The 21,428-nt window shown below is 42.0% G+C and overlaps 1 protein-coding gene across 1 annotated transcript; it reads left to right on the forward strand.

Annotated features, from left to right (window-relative positions):
• The first annotated feature begins 3,310 nt into the window (after window positions 1-3,310).
• On the forward strand, window positions 3,311-19,882 carry LOC123426364 (sister chromatid cohesion protein SCC2). Its single transcript, XM_045110174.1, has 28 exons — window positions 3,311-3,573; window positions 3,666-3,796; window positions 8,160-8,296; window positions 8,389-8,488; window positions 8,577-8,827; window positions 8,917-9,027; window positions 9,110-9,221; window positions 9,702-9,795; window positions 9,893-10,079; window positions 10,165-10,596; window positions 10,754-11,280; window positions 11,351-11,558; window positions 11,628-11,678; window positions 11,770-11,928; window positions 12,024-12,188; window positions 12,674-12,973; window positions 13,052-13,204; window positions 14,819-14,988; window positions 15,950-16,055; window positions 16,928-17,089; window positions 17,292-17,396; window positions 17,471-17,704; window positions 17,791-17,924; window positions 18,009-18,263; window positions 18,345-18,759; window positions 18,862-18,954; window positions 19,037-19,162; window positions 19,250-19,882. The coding sequence occupies exons 1-28, from the start codon at window positions 3,326-3,328 to the stop codon at window positions 19,553-19,555; spliced, it is 5,472 nt and encodes a 1,823-aa protein (XP_044966109.1). The 5' UTR covers window positions 3,311-3,325; the 3' UTR covers window positions 19,556-19,882.
• The last annotated feature ends 1,546 nt before the right edge of the window (window positions 19,883-21,428 follow it).

Here is a 21,428-nt window from a genome sequence, read left to right on the forward strand (position 1 = left end):
ATTTTTCCTATGCGGAATGGTACTTATAGAGTTGGAGCTAGGGAAACTGGAGGCTCGAGGGGCCCACGAGCTTAAGGAACACGCCCTATGGGGTGGGCGCACCCCGAGGCTCGTGGAGTCCTGGTGGGTCTCCTCTGATTACTTCTTTCGCCAATATTTTTTATATATTATAGAAGAAAAGTATTATCGCATTTGGACTCCGTTTGGTACAGATTTTCGAAAAATTCATAAACAAGCAGAAGACAACAACTTGCACTTGGCATTGGTTTAATAGGTTAGTTCAGAAAAATGAGATAAAATGATGTATAAAGCATACAATATTGATAAAATAATAGCACGAAATAATAAAAAAAAAATATATACGTTGGAGATGTATTAGTGCGTTGCACGATTACAGGCGTGATTTGATGGAGGATGAACTATGGTGGTGATGGCGGTTATGGAGATGGAAAATGACGGCGGCTATGGTTGGTGAAGAGGGATGAATATGACTCTGTTATGGCTTCGCTCGTGGATGTTGTGTTGACATTTCGGTCTCGACCCCTTTATAAAAGTTGTTCAGGTTGATGAGTGGCCCCGCTTTTCATGCAAAACAACCGCTCATGCGAGCCCTCGCGGTCGCATGGAATGTCGTCTTTCGTGTTGTTTCTTCTAATGCACCTCTTCCTAATTTCTTCCATCTCCTCTTTTACTACTTTCCATATTCCCACTTGATTTCATCCATACTCTGCCCATTTCCTATAGAAACACAATAAAGATAGGAACTGTGAAATCCTTTGCATTCATTAGTTATTAGTAGCCATATCAAAGCGAATATATTGGTTTTAATGAAATATCTCGGTTTAAACAAAGGGTAAATGAGTGTAAAAATATTACTCATCGGTTTGCGGGCGTCCGGACCGCTGCCACGTTCGACTATGGCAACCATGGCCCACCCAAAACCCTCCTCCCTAACACGTGTGAGTTCCCGTTCATTGACAATTGATCGCATTCATGTCGGTGTAGAGCGGTCGCCCCACATTGACGGTGTCCCACAGTGGATGTGACCTCTCACTGTCAGGATTGAAGTGGCGCGCCAACCGAGAGAGCGTCGCCCACTGCCGTGTGGCCAAACACGCCTCCTCGCCGCATTCAAACTACTGCAGAATGCCCGCCTTCCTCCATTAAACCCGCACGTGTGCCGAGAAATCTACTTCGGCCACATGTCCGCTTGCTAGATGTCCGACATTAAACACAACGTCGATTCACTCCTCGCTTACGCTCGCTAATTAAATGAGGCCAAGTGCGAGGTGAAGAATCGCACCACAGCTCCGCTCCCCATCTCCTCCTTGCACCATTTTCTCCGAACTCCGCATGGCACCCCACAAGAAACAAGAGGAGTTATCTTGCATAAAGGGTGACTCGATGGCCCATCGAGGCAACTCTTTGGTCCACCTCCTCGCCACTCCAGGCCTTCGATACCATGAGCGAGGCTCCAAGATCGCGTGTCCTCCAACAACTCGCTGCTCCAAGCCAGCCTGCGAAGGAGTGGCGAGTTGCTACCATGGACGAGGCCTGCTCCTCCCGTGCTTGTGACCACGCTATCCGCCGTCAACGTATGCGGAACAACGCCCTACCAGACAAGAAAGATGTCGGCTTCGGAGATCGATGAGGCGGTGCTAGCACGTCGACGCCCTGTGCCAACATCAAGGAAAAGTAGAACATGGGAAGGTGCCGCCGCTTGGGTCTGAGGAAGGCCATCATTAACGCTCCGCCTACGTGCATAAGAGGTATCTTGCCTGCTCGTAGGCCACCGCCGTCCGACCCAAAAACCAACCCTTATTTATGCTTCACGAAAGCGGAGCCCGCCCTTCCCGCCTGACTGAACCATATCCCTCCGGTGCCATTCCGATGAGCGGTGCTGTCGAAGAAAGAGAAGACGGAGGCTACTTTTCCCTTCTCAGTGAAGCATATAATCTTAGGGCTCCCAACAGTACGAGGAATGGGCTTCCGAACATGGAGAAGACATGTTGTCGGAGTGGAGAGCTCCTGCATATAGAAGTCCGCCGACGAATGCCGGAGCAAATTTGCGGGTCAATGTTGGATTTGGAGGTGCCCCCATAATGTAAACTGAATGTTACACATATACTTGTACGTTCGATATCACAAGAGATGTCGGGAACTCGTGATGCACCATCGGCTACGTCGCCGTAGCTGCCCTTCTTATGGCCGGAGTTCATTTTTTCTTTTAGAACTCGTCAAAGTACACACATGATACACAAAGGTGCTCTATTCCTTCTTGAAGGTGCTGCTTGGTACGTGAAGGTTCGGAGCCTTGGATTGTGGTGGGATGACTCCCGAGGGCGCAACGGTGGCACATCATTTATACTTTGTCGAGCTGCAGTTGTTGGCATTTGTTTTTCTTTCTTTCTCTTTTCTTTTGAGCTTGATGTGATGCTTGCCCCGACAGTTGCTATGTGTTCGGTGTTGGTTGTTTTATTATTATAATATAAAGCTGGGAAAACCCTTTTTCGAAGGGGAGTTCATACATTTTTTGAAGACAATACATATGCAATCGCTCACATATACGCACACACAGTCATCCCAATAAACGCACATACGTATGCCCTATCCCTATGAACAGCTCCAACAAATTGAGCCAACATATCATCTTGATGATTTACGAAGTCATCGTAGGCGTCTCTTCGTCGACGGAAACGTCTCCTTCAACTAAACGCGCATCGTCGAAAATTTTAAAATAAATCCACGACGCAAGCATCAGGATTTAAACCATGATGAATTAGAAAACTCACCGTTCCTTTAACCATCCAAGAACATATTAGTTCGCGGTAGTTTACACATGATGGAAGGCCATGGCCATGAGCCTAGTGAGATACCACTATTTTATTTTTTGAGATTTCGACACTACTAATAAAAACATCTCGAAACCCGTGACAGAAAATCTTTTGAATTTGTTTGAGCCCACCAAATCCAACCCAACCCAACCCAACCCATCAACGCGTTTATTTACTTTACTGTGCCCACCAGCGCATCACATGTAGAGTAGTAGTAAGTTACTGTCGTCGTGACTTGAATGACTGTGTGCTTCCATCCTTCCCCCACAAGATTGGTCGTCGGAGCAGAGAGCAGGCCTCTCTCCGGTCCTGCCACCCCACCGTAACTTCCTAATTTGCACCACCGCACAACTACTAAACGCTTAGCTAAGCAACTACACAAAATCCCCTTTCCATCGAGTAGGCGACGCGCCCTCCAAGTCCTTCCTTGCTCGCTGAGAGTCTCTCCCGTTCGAAATCGATCTAGGGTTTCGCCCGCCTGCCCGCCGGCCATGGACCTCCCGGCCGGCGCCGGCGACGGGAGGGAGCCCGGGAGGGCCGGCTTCGAGCGCGCCTGCCGCCTGCCCAACACCGTCCACTCCGAGATCGCCGCCGCTCTGCCGCTCCCCACCCTCCCCGCTACGCTCGGCGCGGACCTCAACGACCACGACGAGCCCCTCGCCGAGCCCGACCGCCCCGACATGATCATGCAGGCGGCCGCTATCGCCCGCATACTCGCCAACACCGACATCTCCCACCTGTTAGTCACCCTTCGCTTCCCTTCCCCTCTCGCTCGCTGCTCCCGCCCGGAATTTCGCCCCACTGACTTCCATTTTCATGGAAACAACGCAGGGGCTTCACGGAAGCGGATCACGTCGCCGTGGATCCCAGCGAGTGCTCCTTGCTCTGGAGGGAGGTGCTCAAGCACAACCCCGACGCCTTCAAGTTCAAGCCCCGCACTCCCCAACCTCCTCCTACGCAAGGTAAACGCAGCCTTCCTTAGGCCGCTCCAGTTAGCTAGCTACCCATGTAACACAATGCTTGTTACGTTTCCGCCCATTCAAATGGACACGGTACTTATCTGGACTCTTCAGGTTACTAGCTTCTGTGGTTGACTTGATAGCTACTGTACTAGCTTACCAGCTTCAACTCTCGAACTCCTGCATGAACAGTACTTTGATATTGCTTTACTTGGACTGGACTTATATGCTGCTGTATCTCTATCATGGTGCCCGGGTGCTGGTGTGAATTTTCATGGTAGGTAGCATCGTGGTTGCTCGTGTTGGAGTTGCTGCACTGGTGGATGTCAAATTTCTTTGAGCAAGCTCAGATTCGTGCCATGGAATTTGGTTGAAAAAAAAAAACTGCTGTGCCACGGCATTCCACTATTTGGTAAACCTGGTGTGGTGTATCACTTTGCTTTTGGTATTTAATGCAGTTAAACAGAACAGAATTTAGTGGCTTTCGAGGCCGTACTGAACAGAATTTAGTTGGAAGCCATTTTGTGTAACACTAGGAGTTTGAAATGTCAGTGGTTCCCTGTCGGGGACAGGATTTCTGAATGTCACCGGTGCTGAGCTTCTGTTTAGCCCCTTGATGATGTATGGTCGTTAATAAGGTGATGCAGTACATAATTTGCTGCTTCCTCATCTTTTTGATTGGACATGTCTGTGTAGCAGTACCTCAAATACTTATAGTTCCATGAATTAACTGGCACGATAGACAGGGCTTTGATCTAATATTGCCTGAACATTACAGGGTACTTGATTCAAATGCGGGCTATGGTGACTGATTTGCAGGGCTTGGCGAAATAGTATCCAGTGGGTCATATTTTTTTGGCAGTGGCCCATCTAATATAAATAGGTCTCTTCGCGATAAATCAAGCCGTTCAAGTGCTAGCTTAAGTATTAGTGGTAGGTCAACCACTCCACTGTTGCACTCAGCCGGCTTTACACACTCATGTGTTGGCATTGCTCACTTTATTCAGTATGCAGTGGTTCTACGTCCCGAACAGAACTAATTCACAGACTTCCCTGTTCATTTATGTAACTTAGTGCATATCTAGGTAAGTATTATTGCTTAGAACCTTTAATTTTTGTTATTTTTATGCATATATATGACCTATATCTAGCACCACTGCTATAACACACATAAAATATGTCTGTTTCTTTCTAACAGTTTTTGAACCGTATAGAAGGCAGCATGCTGGAAATATACAGAGACAGGTGGAATGAATACTAATTTACGCTATATTTTACACACACACACACACACACACACACACACACACATATAGTAATGCTATTCATCATCCAGGGTGCCGAATAAGTTACTTTACACCCAAGGTTTACTTACGTCATTACATGTGGTATACAAATATATTGATTCACTACACAAAAATCGGTACAACAACAACAATAACAACAACAACAACAAAGACTTTAGTCCCAAATAAGTTGGGGTAGGCTAGAGGTGAAACACATAAGATCTCGCGACCAACTTATGGTTTTGGCACATGGATAGCAAGCTTCCACGCACCCCTGTCCATGGCTAGTTCTCTGGTGATATTCTAGTCCTTCAAATATCTCTTTACGGACTTCTCCCATGTCAGATTCGGTTTACCACGACCTCTTCTGACATTATCAGCATGCTTTAGCTGTCCGCTATGCACTAGAGCTTCTGGATGCCTGCGCTGAATATGCCCAAACCATCTCAGACGATGTTGAACACGCTTCTCATCAATCGGTGCTACCCCAACTCCATCTCGTATGCCATCATTCCGGACTCGGTCCTTCCTTGTGTGGCCACACATCCATCTCAACATGCGCATCTCCGCCACTCCTAACTGCTGCATATGTCCCCTTTTAGTCTGTCGGCCAACACTCAACGCCATACAACATCGCGGGTTGAACCGCCGTCCTATAGAACTTGCCTTTTAGCTTTTGTGGCACTCTCTTGTCACGGAGAATGCCAGAAGCTTGGTGCCACTTCATCCATCTGGCTTTAATTCGATAGTTCATATCCTCACCGATATCCCCATCCTTCTTCATCATTGACCCCAAATATCGAAAGGTGTCCTTCTGAGGCACCACCTACCCATCAAGGCTAACCTCCTCCTCCTCCCCGTGCCTAGTAGTACTGAAACCACACATCATATACTCGGTTTTAGTTCTACTAAGTCTAAAACCTTTCGATTCCAAGGTTTGTCTCCATAGCTCTAACAAAATTTACACTTACATGTATATTTTATACTATATTTTACATTCGTAATTTTACGTCACATAAAATATACTTATTGACTGACATACCTTTTCTTACCTTCTTTTTTCACTTCCAACGTAAGACAAAATTTACAGGACATAAAAAGTTACTCTTCACCCTGAGTGATGAATAGTTTGACTATATATATTTCAATTAATGGTCGGCATTGGCACATTTGGTACCTAGCTCTTTGGACTTGTTTAAATGATGTTTTGATGGCTTGGATAGTAACTAAAGTCCCCATATTAGGCCTCGGTGGTCTAATGGTAGCACAAGTGGAAAGATCAATTTTAGCCCAACCATTTGATGCCCGCTTTACTCTTGCCTTCCTCAAACATTTATGCGCAAACACCATACTTCACGGCTTCTGTCATCTGACCACGGCACCACCACACAGCTCCATGCTCCATTATCCGTTGGCTCCATTTCTACTATATCTCTTTGTGCAGAAGCTCTAGCCAGTGGCCATCACCAGTTTTCGACTAATCATCGTCTCCTTTTTCGTGAGTTTTTCCAGTTGTTGCCCGGGGGTAGTCACCTATTTTCCGTTGATACTAGGTCGCGGTAACTTGTTAAAACTATTGGTTATTAATTCAGACTCTATGAGCTTTTGATAAATAATAGTGTTAAGGAGTATTAGTATTGGTCTAGGAGTTCGTGTTAGTCTATATTTCCTTCCTTGTACCCCAAGGCTTGTGTAACATATATATGCCCTATGCAATAGAGGTAAGTTGTATCCATACCAAATAGGCGTAAAAGGAGGGCCTTATTTTCTAGATTAATATGGTAACGTTGCAGTGCCTCTTTAAATCTATTTCAGCATATTTGTTTGCTTCTCAAAATGGGAATGCATCATCAGCATTTTGGCCTTCTATGTCAACGTCCTGTCAATGGTGATCCCAAATAGTTGACCATTTGCAAATAGAGTTACCGCCTCGAGCTACAATCAAGTAGCACGACCAAACGGACCTTTACGGCTTAATGTGCCATTTATGGTTTATTTATCCTATCCTCAAAATAATTCTTGTCCTTCTATTACTGTATCAGCAGATATAAAATACCATACCAAGAACCATCTAGATTCTAAAGTTACTACTTTGCCTTGGCGAGCGTTTGCTGCAATGTGTCAGATAAATGCTTGAGCATGGCAAATTCCACGTGGCAACAGCGGTATGTCTATATGGAGCCAATTCGTTACAGGCTAGTAGGTGCACTAAAAATATTTATGCTCTTTTATTCAGCAGTCCCCTTGAGCCTTGGCGAAGCGGTAAAGCTGTTGCCCTGTGACCATGAGGTCACGAGTTCGAGTCCTGGAAACAGTCTCCTGCAGAAATGTAGAGAAAGGCTGCGTACAAAAGATCCAAAGTGGTCGGACCCTTCCCTGGACCCTACTCCAGCGGGAGCTACGTGCACCGGTCTGCCCTTTTTGGTCCTCTTGGGTAATACTTGTCTTTGGAAAACACGCAACATATTCAGACTCTCGATTTTGTAGAAAAGAAAAAAGAAAGCTAATTATTATCCTGAGTTGAACCCGAGAATTACGTTGGTGGTAATGAGCTAGGGTGTGGCTCCTGACCAAGGTTCGTTTCCTGAGCAGTTGGGGGAATAAGCTCTTTTTAAAGTAAATGGTTGATTCTTTTTGGAAGCTTGCTTTCTGTTAATAACATGGATGGTACATGGCTCTATAGAAGTTGATAGATTGGATGGTGTGCTATTGTTGTAAGATATTTTTGGGCGATCTGTTCCTGGTGTATCGCATGCGAACTGTGAAGTAGAAAATTTCAATTTTTCTATTTTGTTTCTTCTTATACTGACAATATTATAGGAGTACTAATTTGCTAGTTTTGGCCCTCAGTATTGTCATGTCAACTCAAAAACATATTTAGCGCAGTGCTAATGTATAGACTATCTGCTTGTTCTTCCCTGGTGCAACTTCTATTCAACCTAACATTCAAGCCCACAATTTGTTGTCCTAACAAAACAATGTAGCTCGCATATAGAGTTTTAATGCGCTGCATATTCTTTCTATATTAAGCTTTCTTGTTTCACTATGTAATTTCATGTTACGTTGGTCAAGTTTTTCAGGTCTGTTTGATGGTCAGGAATATCAAAATCGAGAACGCGAGAGGCAATTTGAGTACCTCACACCTAATCTGACTAAAGCACGGAAGGATCATGCATTTCCTCCAGATGACATCAACTCACACCGGGAGGATCTTCATGTATGTTAGATACCAATGGTTTTGCGTCTTACTACCAATGTTCAGTTCCTTGTGACCACTTTGTCTTTGTGCTAACATGCTTTCTGTTGCAGAATGAACTATCACCAGATTCAGTTGCTTCAAGGAAACCGAAAGTGAGGAAGAAAGATAATTCTACTTCAAGTTCTGGTCCCAGCATTCCTAGCAGTCAAGGTTTATTCTTTTAGTCCATGTATGTCCCATCTTCGTCCTATTTTACTTCAAACATTCAGCTGATTCGAGTTTGGATTATGTATTCTAGAAGTCATTGCCAACTTCCGTGAGCTGGTGGAGGACTTCTGTGGAAAAGCAGAAATCCCTGATAATGCAGATGGTGATGATTGGCTATCAATTGCACTGAATGATGTGAAGGTTCTTGTAAATGAAATTACATATGTTCGATCAAAGGGGATGTTGCATGAGATTCCCATGGATACGCTTACTAATCTCTTACATGTGATAGACCGGCAGATCCGGTGTTCTCAAGGATTATCAATAGACGTGAAAGAAAATGTGAGTTATTCATTATATCCCTTCCCCCTGTATCCTTCAAATAAAAGATGCTCCATATTGTAGTCTGACTAGTGCTTGGGTGATTTCAGCCTGATGCTGCAGATGCTGAACACTCAGTCTTCTCTGCTTTGGAGTCCATTCATGCGGCGTTAGCAATCATGACCAACCCTGATATGCCAAAGCAGCTGTATCGAGAAGAGGTTCGCACACTCAGATTCCTTCCTATCTTGTTATGAATCATATTGTTGAGGTTTCTTACTATAGTAACTTTGGCTGTATCAGCTTATTGAGAGAATTATTGATTTCTCAAGACATCAGATAATGGATTGTATGGCTGCAAGTAACCCAACCTTCCGAGCTCTCTACAAGCCAGCTGGAAATGTCACTAATGATGGTAGTTGTTGTACCATCTCTTGAACATTGAAAAATACGTTCTACATGCACTTGTGGAATTCTACAAGTACTATCTTTCTCTTTAATGTTCTGCACTCACGTTTCTCTTTCTAAGCTGGATATATACATTCATATTCTTGGGGACTCGGGGCATATATCGTACCTTGTCATTTCCTTCAAAACAAGACTGTTTAATTTTGCCAAAAAATTATTAGCCCTGCTTATCTGTATGTACTAATTTAGTGCTTCGTGGTGACCAGTTGGTGGTTACTAAACTTATCTTTTTCTTAGAAAATGGAAGCTTGCCATGATTAAATTATGTGTGTACACCACAGATTAGTATTTAATACCTGTATGTACTAATTTAGTGCTTTAGTTGTGGTGACCATTTGATGGTTACTAAACTTACCTGTCATGATTAACTTATGTGTGTACATCACAATTTGTAGCATTTAATAAATTCTCTTTTGGTAAAATCTAGGAGATGAAGATGAAGACGACATGGAAAATGGACCAGCTAGCAAAAAGAGGCGCACTGCTTCTAATTTAAGTGCGAGGAAATCTTCTGCAAACAAGTATGTGATTAATCTATGCTTGATTTTTACCTTCTCTAGTTTTTTATGAAGTGTTTGTGGGGAACTAATACAGTTCGGTTGTCTTTTTCTTTGTCAGAGTTTCTGCTTCTATATATTCTGCTGTGCAGAAACTATGCTTGATATTGGGCTTCCTTAAAGAACTCCTCACAACGGTGCGCTTATCAGATAGTTGTATCCTGCAGTTAGCGAAAACCTGCTTTACTACATTCTTGGTGGACAATATGCAGCTTTTACAATTGAAGGCGATTGGTGTTATTTGCATGGTAGCTCTTTGCTTATTGACTCACAATTTCCCACCCTTTCAGTTGTCCAAATAATTTCCTTCCTTACCTTTCAACTCTTGCACAGGTTTTTTCATCATACACACAACACAGGAGTTACTTGGTTGATGAAACACTTAATCTTGTCCGCAAGTTACAGTTCTCAAAAAATGCTATTAGAACTTACCATGTAGCTGATGAAGAACAAAAGCAAATCCAGATGATAACAGCCCTCCTAGTTCACTTGGTTCAATTCAGTGCAAATGTTCCTGATAGCTTAAAGGGAACAGTAAATTGGAGCACTATCATTGATGCCTCAGTCGATGCTAGGTATCCAATTAACTGCTATGAAGCAGCAACGGAGGCTTGTTGCCTTTTTTGGACCAATGTGCTTGAACGTTTCGCTGCTGCTAAATCTCAAGATGTGTTGGAAGCCAAAGGGATTATAGAAAATCTTGTTCAAGACTTGCTAACAGTACTAAACTTGCCCGAGTATCCAGCTGCTGCCCCTATACTTGAGGTAAGCTATGCACTGACAGTGCTATTGTTGAGATAGTAAATGTTGTTTATGGGCTGCTTTAGCATTAATTCATTTTTGCAGTAAAATTTCACAATTGGAATATTCTAGTTCAAGTAGTCAATTTCATAATGCCTACAAGTACTATTCTTATGTATAGGTTCTCTGTGTGTTGCTGCTTCAAAATGCTGGATTGAAATCAAAGGACACTTCTGCCCGCTGCTTTGCTATTGATCTTCTTGGTGGTATTGCATCAAGATTGAAGCGTGATTCTGTCATCTGTAGCAAGGAGAAGCTTTGGATACTGCAAGAGCTCACTGATGCAGATAATGATAGCTCAAAAATCTTGAAAAATAAATGTTGTGTTTGTCTTGGTGCAAGAGGTATAAATATGGCATGTGATGTATGTGGGAGAAGTTTCCATTCAGATTGTATGGGGGCTGGCAGTCAGGAAAATTTACAGCGTGGTTCTGTTTGCCCCTTATGCTTTTGCAAGCAACAGCTCAGTGTGTTACAGTCATACTATGAGCTACAAAATAAAGAAAAGGGCAAAAGAGCATCTACCGCACATAAGAAAAAAACTGCTATACCTGATGAGGTGACAGCAGTGGATACTGTTCAACAAATACTTCTGAATTATCTCCAGGAAGCTGGCCCACAAGATGATGGGAACCTGTTTTCTAGATGGTATGTAGTGTGATATCTTTGTTTTTGTTGTCCAAATGTCATTGGAAATTGATTTCCATTTTGTATGCAGGTTGTATCTCTGCATGTGGTACAAAGAAGACATATCTTCTCAGGAGAAGATTATCTACTATCTTGCCAGATTGAAATCTAAGGAGATTCTGCGGGATTCTGGAAGTGGCTTGGCCTTATCCAGAGACTGGGCTAAGAAAATTTGCTTGGCACTTGGCCAGAAGAACTCGTTCTCTCGGGGTTTTGACAAAATTCTTTCCCTCCTTTTGGTAGGTCATTGCTTCTCGATGTTTGATTTTAATTAGATATTGCGGCGTTAATACCCAATGTTTTATCAGGCTAGCTTGAGAGAAAATTCTCCTGTGATAAGAGCAAAGGCCTTACGAGCGGTGAGTATGCGCTAACTTTGAAAACTATATATGATGTATATCATTCTCATTTGGACATTGGACATCACTAGTTAGCCTTAATTCTGTGTAGGTCAGCAGTATAGTTGAAGCTGATCCTGAGGTATTGGGTGACAAACGTGTCCAATCCGCTGTTGAAGGAAGGTTTTGTGATTCAGCTATTTCTGTTCGTGAAGCTGCACTTGAGCTTGTTGGAAGGCATATTGCCTCACACCCTGATGTGGGTCTTAAGGTTGGTGGACTTATGAACTTATCTTATGAGTTATGACCTGTTCTTGGGTGCTGTTATTGTTTCTCTGCAACTAACCTTTTATCTTTCCATCACAGTATATTGAAAAAGTCGCTGAACGGATAAAGGACACTGGAGTAAGTGTTCGCAAACGTGCGATCAAAATTATCCGTGATCTTTGTGCTTCAAATCCGAATGCGGATACAAGTCATGCGTTTGTGGAGATTATTTCGCGTGTTAACGACGAGGAATCAAGTGTACAGGTAAGTTTATGTATAAAAGCATTGTCCGGTGCTCCTGAGTCATGGTAGCACATTATGATACCAGACTTGATATTGTACTAGAGATGTTCCATTTATTGTTGTTTTTCTACTTCAGTGCGGTGTATGTTGGTGCATGAGCTGAAACAACCAGTCTTCTGTATGCCTAAAGAAAGTAGTGGCAGTTAGCTAGTACCTCTTACATGTGAAATTCCCTTACATTTGCAAAATCGAAATTATCCTTATCAGGCGAATTGTATATTTATTACATAAAGTAAATGATCGGAATTCTTTACACACGAAATCTCTCGTGCAAAATGACTCTTATTGTGTCCTTAATAGTGATGCCTTTAAAAGTAAATCTGATATTAGAGGTTAAGCATGTGACAAATAAACTGCTATGCAACATCTTTGGATCTGCAAGCTTTGAGTTGCTTTTCACTGTCCATGTTAGTCAATTTTGAACATATCTTCATTTTTTTCTGTAGGATCTTGTATGCAAAACATTTTATGAACTGTGGTTCGATGAACCATCTGGGAGTCATAAACACTTAGTTGCTGATGGTAGTTCAGTTCCTATGGAGATCGCAACAAAGACTGAGCAAATTGTTGACATGTTGAGAAAGATGCCTAATCATCAACCCCTTATTACCATTATAAAACGCAGTTTGACTCTCGAGTTCCTCCCGCAGTCAAGTAAGGCTGCAGGCATTAATTCATCCATGATGACATCGCTCCGGAAACGATGTGAATTGATATGCAAGCGCCTATTGGAAAGGATATTGCAGGTATTTTTCTGACCAAAATTTTGCACTAGCTAGATCTTGCATAATTGAGTTTTGTTCTTAATCATGTTTGTTGTCAAGGTTGAGGAGGGAGCTGATAATGAGACAAAAATCCACACACTTCCTTATGTTCTTGTCTTGCAAGCATTTTGTATCGTGGATCCCACCCTCTGCACTCCAGTTACCGATCCTTCTCAGTTTGTTGTGACACTTCAACCGTACCTTAAGAATAAGGTGAGCATGAGTTTCCTTCCCTTGAACTTATAACACATTTCAGGTAGCATTAAGAAAAAAAGGTTGAGATTTCTGGCTATGTTTGTCGTGTCCTCACAAAGGAGGGCCGAGTAGTGATATCTGAAGTGGGATAAGTTTTATTAGAAAGATGGGCTTATGCATTATAGACTGAGATGCTGAAATGTAGATGGGAGAAAGAACAATTCGTTGTTTTTTCTTGATACTATTGGTAGCTTACGTCTCTTCTTTTATGGATGTTAACCTCTAACAGTTCATCTCTAATAAGAATGGAGGAATCTGATCTAAATAACCAGCTAACTTACAGATGATGAAATATCATGACCAAACTATTCTTATTCCAGTCTGTTGCAGCCCACTCATGTCACTTGCATGGGGATCAGGCATGCACATGAGCATGAGGTTTTATGATTTGCGTCTTCTGATCCGCTTGTATCTGCTTATTATTTGCCCTTTGATGGACTATACTAAAAACCATCGATATTTCTGACCATAGCTTTGGACCTGAAAGCCATCGATATTTCTTACCGTAGCTTTGGACCTGAAAACCATGATCCCAGTTTAACAATGGTAGTTCATCTTTTTTGTTGCCCAAATCGGCCAAAACAGGGGCACCCAAAACATTGCTAGCCAGTTTTTGTTGGGGTTGCCTTGGGCTCAAAGGAAACACACCCTATATTTTAGCTCCTCGCATGCTATTGTGATTCATGCTTGTTCTTTCTGATGGCCAGGGTTCACCCATGCTCTGTTGCTGCACAAGTGCACATGCCTTCCGAATTGTATTCTTGTTTCATGTTCCCCTACTAGTTGTGCTGCAGACATTAGCAGTAGAGCATAAATGTCTATGTTGGCAAATTGTAATGTCACGTGTAATAGGTACATACAACAACAACAACAAAGCCTTTTGTCCCAAACAAGTTGGGGTAGGCTAGAGCTGAAACCCATAAGATCTTGAAACTAACTATGGTTCTGGCACGTGGATAGCTAACTTCCACGCACCCCTGTCCATGGCTAGTTCTTTGGTGATAGTCCAGTCCTTCAGATCTCTCATTACGGACTCCTCCCATGTCAAGTTTGGTCTATCCCGACCTCTCTTCACATTATCAGCATGCTTTGGCCGTCCGCTATGCACCGGAGCTTTTTGAGGCCTGCGCTGAATATGCCCAAACCATCTCAGATGATGTTGGACAAGCTTCTCTTCAATCGGTGCCATCCCAACTCTGTCCCATATATCATCATTCCGGACCTGATCCTTTCTTGTGTGGCAACACAATGCGCATCTCCACAACACGTAACTGTTGAACATGTTGCCTTTTAGTCGGCCAACACTAAGCGCCATACAACATGGTAGAGCCTGTGGTTTGATTATGCTTCTTAAAAATGATATTGTTGCTCATGCGAGCAAGTAAAAAATTATGCACTGCGAGTGTGAATGTCTTTTCCTGCTAGAAACAAGAAGATTCTCAAGTTTTTTCCTTACATTTTCTTATGTGTGATGAAACTCTGAGATATATTTTTCCTGGAAGTGAATGTAAAGGTGTTCATGGCCATGTGAAATTGTGAATATATTACAGTCTGCCTCTTCTGTATCTGCAGGTTGACAGTAAATCAACTGCCCAGTTACTTGAAAGTATAATTTTTGTGATTGATGCTGTTATTCCACTCATACGGAAGCCACCACAGACTGTGGTTGAGGAACTCGAGCAGGACCTGAAGCAGATGATAGTTCGCCACTCTTTTTTGACTGTTGTACATGCCTGTATCAAGTAATTTGATTCATTCCATTGCTTTTAATTTTTTTATCAGCTCATCTTGCAATTGCCACATCATTACTCCAAAAATTCATCATTTTTAAATATCTAACAACAACAACAACAAAATTGGGTTATTGTTTTATAGCCATGAAAAATTAGATATGGTGTTTAGCTAAACTTGTATGAATATATAAAAAGCGAATGAAGATGCAGATCTAACTAGGTACAAATGGGCCCTACAGCCAGGCAGTAGCTGTAAAATGGCAATTGGATTAGTAAGTAGGAAACTAGGTACAATCAAATGAAGTTAGAATGCTATCCGGTAGGAAAGATATTTGTTTAGTTATCGATTTAAAGACAGGTATAAGCTTTGTTAGGAAATTACAGATAGCGATTGGGTCCTGCGGAGCAAGTCAGTTGTCCTAAATATGAAGGTCTACTGTGTAGTTCTTTGATCAGGCAATGGCAATTTTAGAAATTAAACTAAGCCTCAGAGCCTGTCTTCCGTGGGCAAGCCTTGTTTGGCCCGTCGCCTCTCTCCCGTCTTCAGACCCTTAACCTATTCAAGTTACACTGTTGCGAATCAACTGAGGTTAATAACACGTACTTATCTCCCTTGTCATGGTTAAGCACTCATAAAATGCAGTAATCTATACCCTTTTCAAGCATGAATAATTACACCCATAACATCTACTCTCTCTGTTCCAAAATAAATGTCTCAAATTTGTACTAACTTTAGTACAAAGCTGTACTTGAGTTGAGACACTTATTTTGGGACGGAGGGAGTAGAAGTGAAGTAATCCATACCTTTTCCATGCATGCATCATCACAATCTGCATCTTGGGTATTATCTAATGCAAATCTGACATTAGATGCAATACTGCAAATCTCATTTGATTCTTGCATGAATGGTTGAGCTTGCTTGCTTTTCTGTGGAACATGTTGTTTACCTATTGCTGATTTTCACGGACAGGTGTCTTTCTGCCCTTAGCAATGCAGCAGGCAGAGGTCCGAGCTTGTTGGAGTCCCTCGTTAGCCTTTTCTACAGGCTTCTGTCTGGTCCTAATTCTGATGGTCAGGTATTGTACGATTACCTGATTGATTGAGTGAACTGCAATCTGAAATGTATGATGCATGCTACATTTGAATATTATGTTGTTCTCTTCATTTACATCCTTTCTAGTCTCCTTTAAGTCAAAACAGATTCACATCATAACATGTAACACCTTATAAGCTTCTCTTTATGAGAACTCTATTTTTTTTTTAATTTCCATTGTTGGTGAATTGCATAAAATATTTTATTCAAGCATAGTTTAGGATGGGTTCGACTCAATGGTGAAGTGGTGAAATACTCACTTGTGCCAAGAGGTCCTGGGTTCGGCCCAGCCTCTCTGCACTGCACTGTGTAGGGGTAAGGCTTTGCCTCGTATAATCCTCCCCAGACCCCACCTGGTGTGGGAGCTTCTAGAAATATAGTTTAGGACATTCTTTTGGAAGTACTAGTTTAGACTTTAGAGCAATTGGCATAGTTGTATGGTGTTATGTGGCAGTAATTTGATGAACATGTGATACATTGAGTACATTTGCATATGTGCATCATTGGTTGTTTTTACCTACTTTCTTTTACTTGCAATATCATGTAGGTTAGTGCTTTCTTAGAATTACGATAATGTTATCTGGCAAACGTCAGCTGGGAGGGGGATGGCGAACGCTTTTTCCTGGCAGTTTTAGTTGCTTCACGAGATCAAACGGTGGCAGCTTTAAAAAAATGCCTTCTTCCGAAGAAACCACCATGTTTTGAAGAAGTTGCCATTCCCTCACAACTAAAACTGCCAGCGAAATCGTTCAAAATGCCACCCCCTTCCAGCAAATGTTCGCCAGCTAAGAGGGTCCTAGAATTACCATGTAGCTTAGTTATGATGAACTGACCGTTTGCCTTGTTGAAACTCAGGTGTTGGGTCGATCATTATTCTGTCTCGGCCTGCTCCTTAGATATGGTTATAAACTGTTGGCGGCATCGGAAAACCAACTTGATTTTCCAAAGATTCTTGATTTGCTCAAGAAAAGGTATCTCCTCAAGGAGGATTTCAGCTTGAAGATTCGAGCTATGCAGGTGTGTGTGCTCAGCATTATTACACTCAATATTTAACATAATGATACTGGTAGCTAGCTGCAATGACTCAAGTAACTTAACATGCATATGACACATTCAAACCACCTGTCTATTTGACTGTTGCTTTAGTTGTTTAGGGTGCTTGGATATTTTTTATATGATATTTTCCTTATTAAATGAAAATTTTCATGTGTGCGTGCAGGCTTTGGGATACATACTTATTGCAAAGCCGGATTTTATGCTGCAGAAAGATATTTTGAATCTGATAGAGGCATCACTATCTTCTCATGTCGATTATAGGTTAAAGGTATAGACATTCTTCCTATAATGGGTTCTGCTCCGCATAGCTTTTTCTATATATAATTGGACCTATCTGTCCAGATTCAAGGATTGCAAAACCTTTATGAGTATCTCCGTGATGCGGAAAGCCAACTCACGGCTGACAGTACTGGCAAGCCTACTGTACCCTATGCAACTAATGGTGGGAGTGAAGTGCCTGTTGCTGCTGGAGCGGGGGACACCAATATATGTGGTGGTATTATCCAGTTGTATTGGAATTCTATTCTTGAAAGGTCCTTGGATATGAACGATCAAGTTCGCCATGCTGCACTAAAGGTGAATTAGTTCAACTGATTTCTACACTTCTCTCTTTTCATTTTAGAGTAGCAAGTAGTGATTGTTTTTTTGTTTTTGTTTTGCAGATTGTTGAAATTGTTCTTCGCCAGGGTTTAGTTCACCCAATTACTTGTGTTCCACACCTTATAGCACTTGAAACTGACCCTGTGGAGGGGAACTCAAAGTTGGCTCATCATTTGCTGATGAATATGAATGAAAAGTATGATGATTCAACTTCTCATTTCTTCATTTCTTCATTTCTTTATTGGATAAAATGATCTGACCTATTGGCGTTCTTTTGCAGGTATCCTTCATTTTTTGAAAGCCGCTTAGGTGATGGCCTACAAATGTCGTTTAGATTCTTCGAGACCATAGTCAGCAACCATAACGTGGTGGCAACCAACATGAAATCAAATCCGATTGCATTTGTTAAACCTGGCATATCTAGAATATATCGTCTTATCCGTGCAAATCGAAATTCAAGAAACAAATTTGTACACTCAATAGTTCGCAAATTTATATCTGACAGCCGAAGTTACCCCACAATTGGTTTTCTTGTGTAAGTATTTAATTATGTGCCTGTTGATCCTATTATTCTTATATTTGGTATCTGACTCTCCAAGTTGTGTGAATATTGCAGATACTGTGTTGAAGTTCTTGCATCTCTCCCTTTCACATCTCCTGATGAACCACTTTACTTGGTCTATGATATAAATCGAGTTATTCAAATTAGAGCCGGAGCTATCGAGGCTAATTTGAAGAATTGGACTTCCATGGATCAGCAACAAGATGTGGTGGGTCAGCAAGATGTGGTGGTTCAGCAAGATATGGTGGGTCAGCAAGATGTGGTGGTTCAGCAAGATGTGGTGGTTCAGCAAGATGTGGTGGTTCAGCAAGATATGGTGGTTCAGCAAGATGTGGTGGGTCAACCAGATATGATGGATAATGCTATGCATGAACCTGGGGGATATCCTGACCAGAATCTGGCAGATATTCCTCAAAATTTGCTTAACAATCCTTGCAGCACGTCGGATATTGACATGGCCAAACTTAAGGTGAGCTTGATATGTTTTGGGTTGAGGGATTTTGGTAGAATATAACTGATGCAGAGATGGTTGCATCTCATCTTCTTCCACTAAATAGGCCTTTGTTTTCAGGAAGATTGCCATGATGCGATAGCTCTGCAGCTCCTTCTCAAACTGAAGAGACATTTGAAAATTGTCTACAGTTTAACTGATGCTCGTTGTCAGGTGTGTGTTTTCCCTTGTTTGGAAATTAGTCCTCCGAAGAAATGTTGCATGACAGCAAGATTTATTCCCTATTTCAATACAGGCATTTTCTGTGAAGGATCCACCAAAACCTGGTGAAGCAATCTCCAAGCAGAATATCCCGCTTAACATTAACAACACTAACATCAGTTTGCCGAGCTGCCTGCAGGATGTAGCGCTTGTGTACCAGGTAGCATTTCTGAAAATGTAATTGCATTGGGCCTGGGCTTGATGATCCTACAACTCTTTAACATCTGATGGGACTTGTGATGCACAGGATTTCAAGACATTGCTGCGAGAAGATTCCATGGACTACGTACTGTATACTTCTGCCACGGTCCAGAAGAAGCGTCCAACTCCAAGAAGTGCGTCGAAAGTTAGAAGGCCGGTGGCTGTTACAAGAGGACGTGGTGGTGGTGGTGGTGGTGGTGGTGGTGGTGGTGGTGGTCGTGGTCGTGGTCGTGGTGGTGATGATGACGATGACACTGATGATGATGACTGGACTGGCGGGCCGAGAGTGCTGGAGTTCGGCGCTCAGGCAGTGACTGGTGGCCGAGTAACGAGACAAAGGGTCCAAGTATGACTGGTGATTGTGCTCTGTACATTGTAGGGAAGTTTATAGCTGACTGACAGGCAGGGGACATAGGTCGTCATTTAGGGCTCATACCATCACTGATGATGATACCATCACTATTCAGTGGTAGTCGAGATTCTAGTATATAGAAGCAGAAAGGGAAGGGAGATAGCTTTACCTACTTAGAGCCATTAACTTGTAGTACTCCTTTTCTTGCTGTGCCCATTTTATTATTTTTTTGTACTTTTGTGCTGGGCTTTTCCAGAACTCTAAACAGGTTGTGCTCCATGTCTGATTCAATGGAAAAAGATAGATAGAAAGGATCTCTTTTGCTTCCCTGGTTTGTCGTTGTACCAATAATGTGTTACTAAATCAGTAAAATTTCTAGTTTTGTCCTAAATCAAACTTCTTTTATTTTGAACAAGCCCATAGAAAGATATATGTAACACCTACAACACTAAGGCCTCATTTGGTTGCAACGGGAGCAAACCCAGGGCAGAAAATCCCCAATCGGGGGATTTCCCTTGGGCCTTGTTCGGTTGATCCTCCTCTCACGGGGATTGAAGAGTATTGGAGGAGATTTTGGCCTATAGGGGATTTAATCTCTTAATCCCTTACAATTCCCTTCAAATCCACATGAATGTTCTTCAAATCCACATGAATGTTCAGCGTTGAATCACATAGCAGATATTTTTTATTAATAAACATTAAAAAACAGGCTAATTCCACACGCAATTCCCAAAAACGTCTAAACAAAAAGCACAAAATAATTCTGCAAAATACATAGGAATGTCCAGGACACTACAAATAATTTCAGAATTTGGAAATAATCAGAGGAAATAATGAACTTGCAAATTGATAAATAATAATATATGACGCTGAGTGTTGGTCGACTAAAAGGCAACATATACAACAGTTAGGTATGACGGGATGCACATGTTGAGATGGATATGTGACCATACAAAAAAGGATCGAGTTTGGACTGATGATATACGAGATAGAGTTGGGCTAGCACTGATTGAAGAGAAGGTTGTCCAACATCGTCTAAGATGGTTTGGGTATATTTAGCGCATGCCTCTAGAAGCCCGAGTGCATAGCGGATGACTAAAGCTTGCTGATAATGTCAAAAGAGGTCGGGTAGACCGAATTTGACGTGAGAGGAGTCCGTAAAGAGAGATGTGAATGACTGGAGTACCACCAAAGAACTAGTCATGATTAGAGGTGCCAAAACCATGAGTTGACCGCGAGATCTGATGGGTTTTTCCTCTAGCCTACCCTAATTTGTTTGGAACTAAAGGCTTCGTCGTCCTAACCGTAGTGAGGGACAATATCTTCACTCCCCAAACAGGATTACATAGTCTAGAAGCAGTTTGTTTCTTTGCAAAGATAAGACCATCTCGCAACACACGAAGAATGACATATTGTCACTTATCATAATCAAACAAATCAAAAATCATTATCGAGGTATGTTATTTTTAATCTGGACAATATTCCATATTTTTCAATGGAAAATAAATTATGTACATCATGTATAGTTTGAGCTTAAATTACAATGCCATTGAAACAAATTCCATACTAAAGCAAGAAAAATAATGATTACTATTTTTGAGATTAGACAATCATAACAACAGATACAGTGATAAATAATTCTCTTCTGGTATCAAGACAAAGCAACATTAAAACAATCATTCATAGTTCGGGTCATACGAATTTGGATTTTATACTCTACTAGCAAAAAACAGATGCAAGATCGAGCAGTACATGATTCAAGAGTTAAAAGAACAAACCAGACGCCGTCCATCTGCACATACCAAAACAAGAATCAGTCAACATATTATGGTCTTAACATAAAGTAACATTACAAGTAGCATAATAATTGTAT

This window comes from Hordeum vulgare, chromosome 2H (genome assembly GCF_904849725.1).
Source record: "Hordeum vulgare subsp. vulgare chromosome 2H, MorexV3_pseudomolecules_assembly, whole genome shotgun sequence".
In the NCBI taxonomy this organism is placed as follows: domain Eukaryota; kingdom Viridiplantae; phylum Streptophyta; class Magnoliopsida; order Poales; family Poaceae; genus Hordeum; species Hordeum vulgare.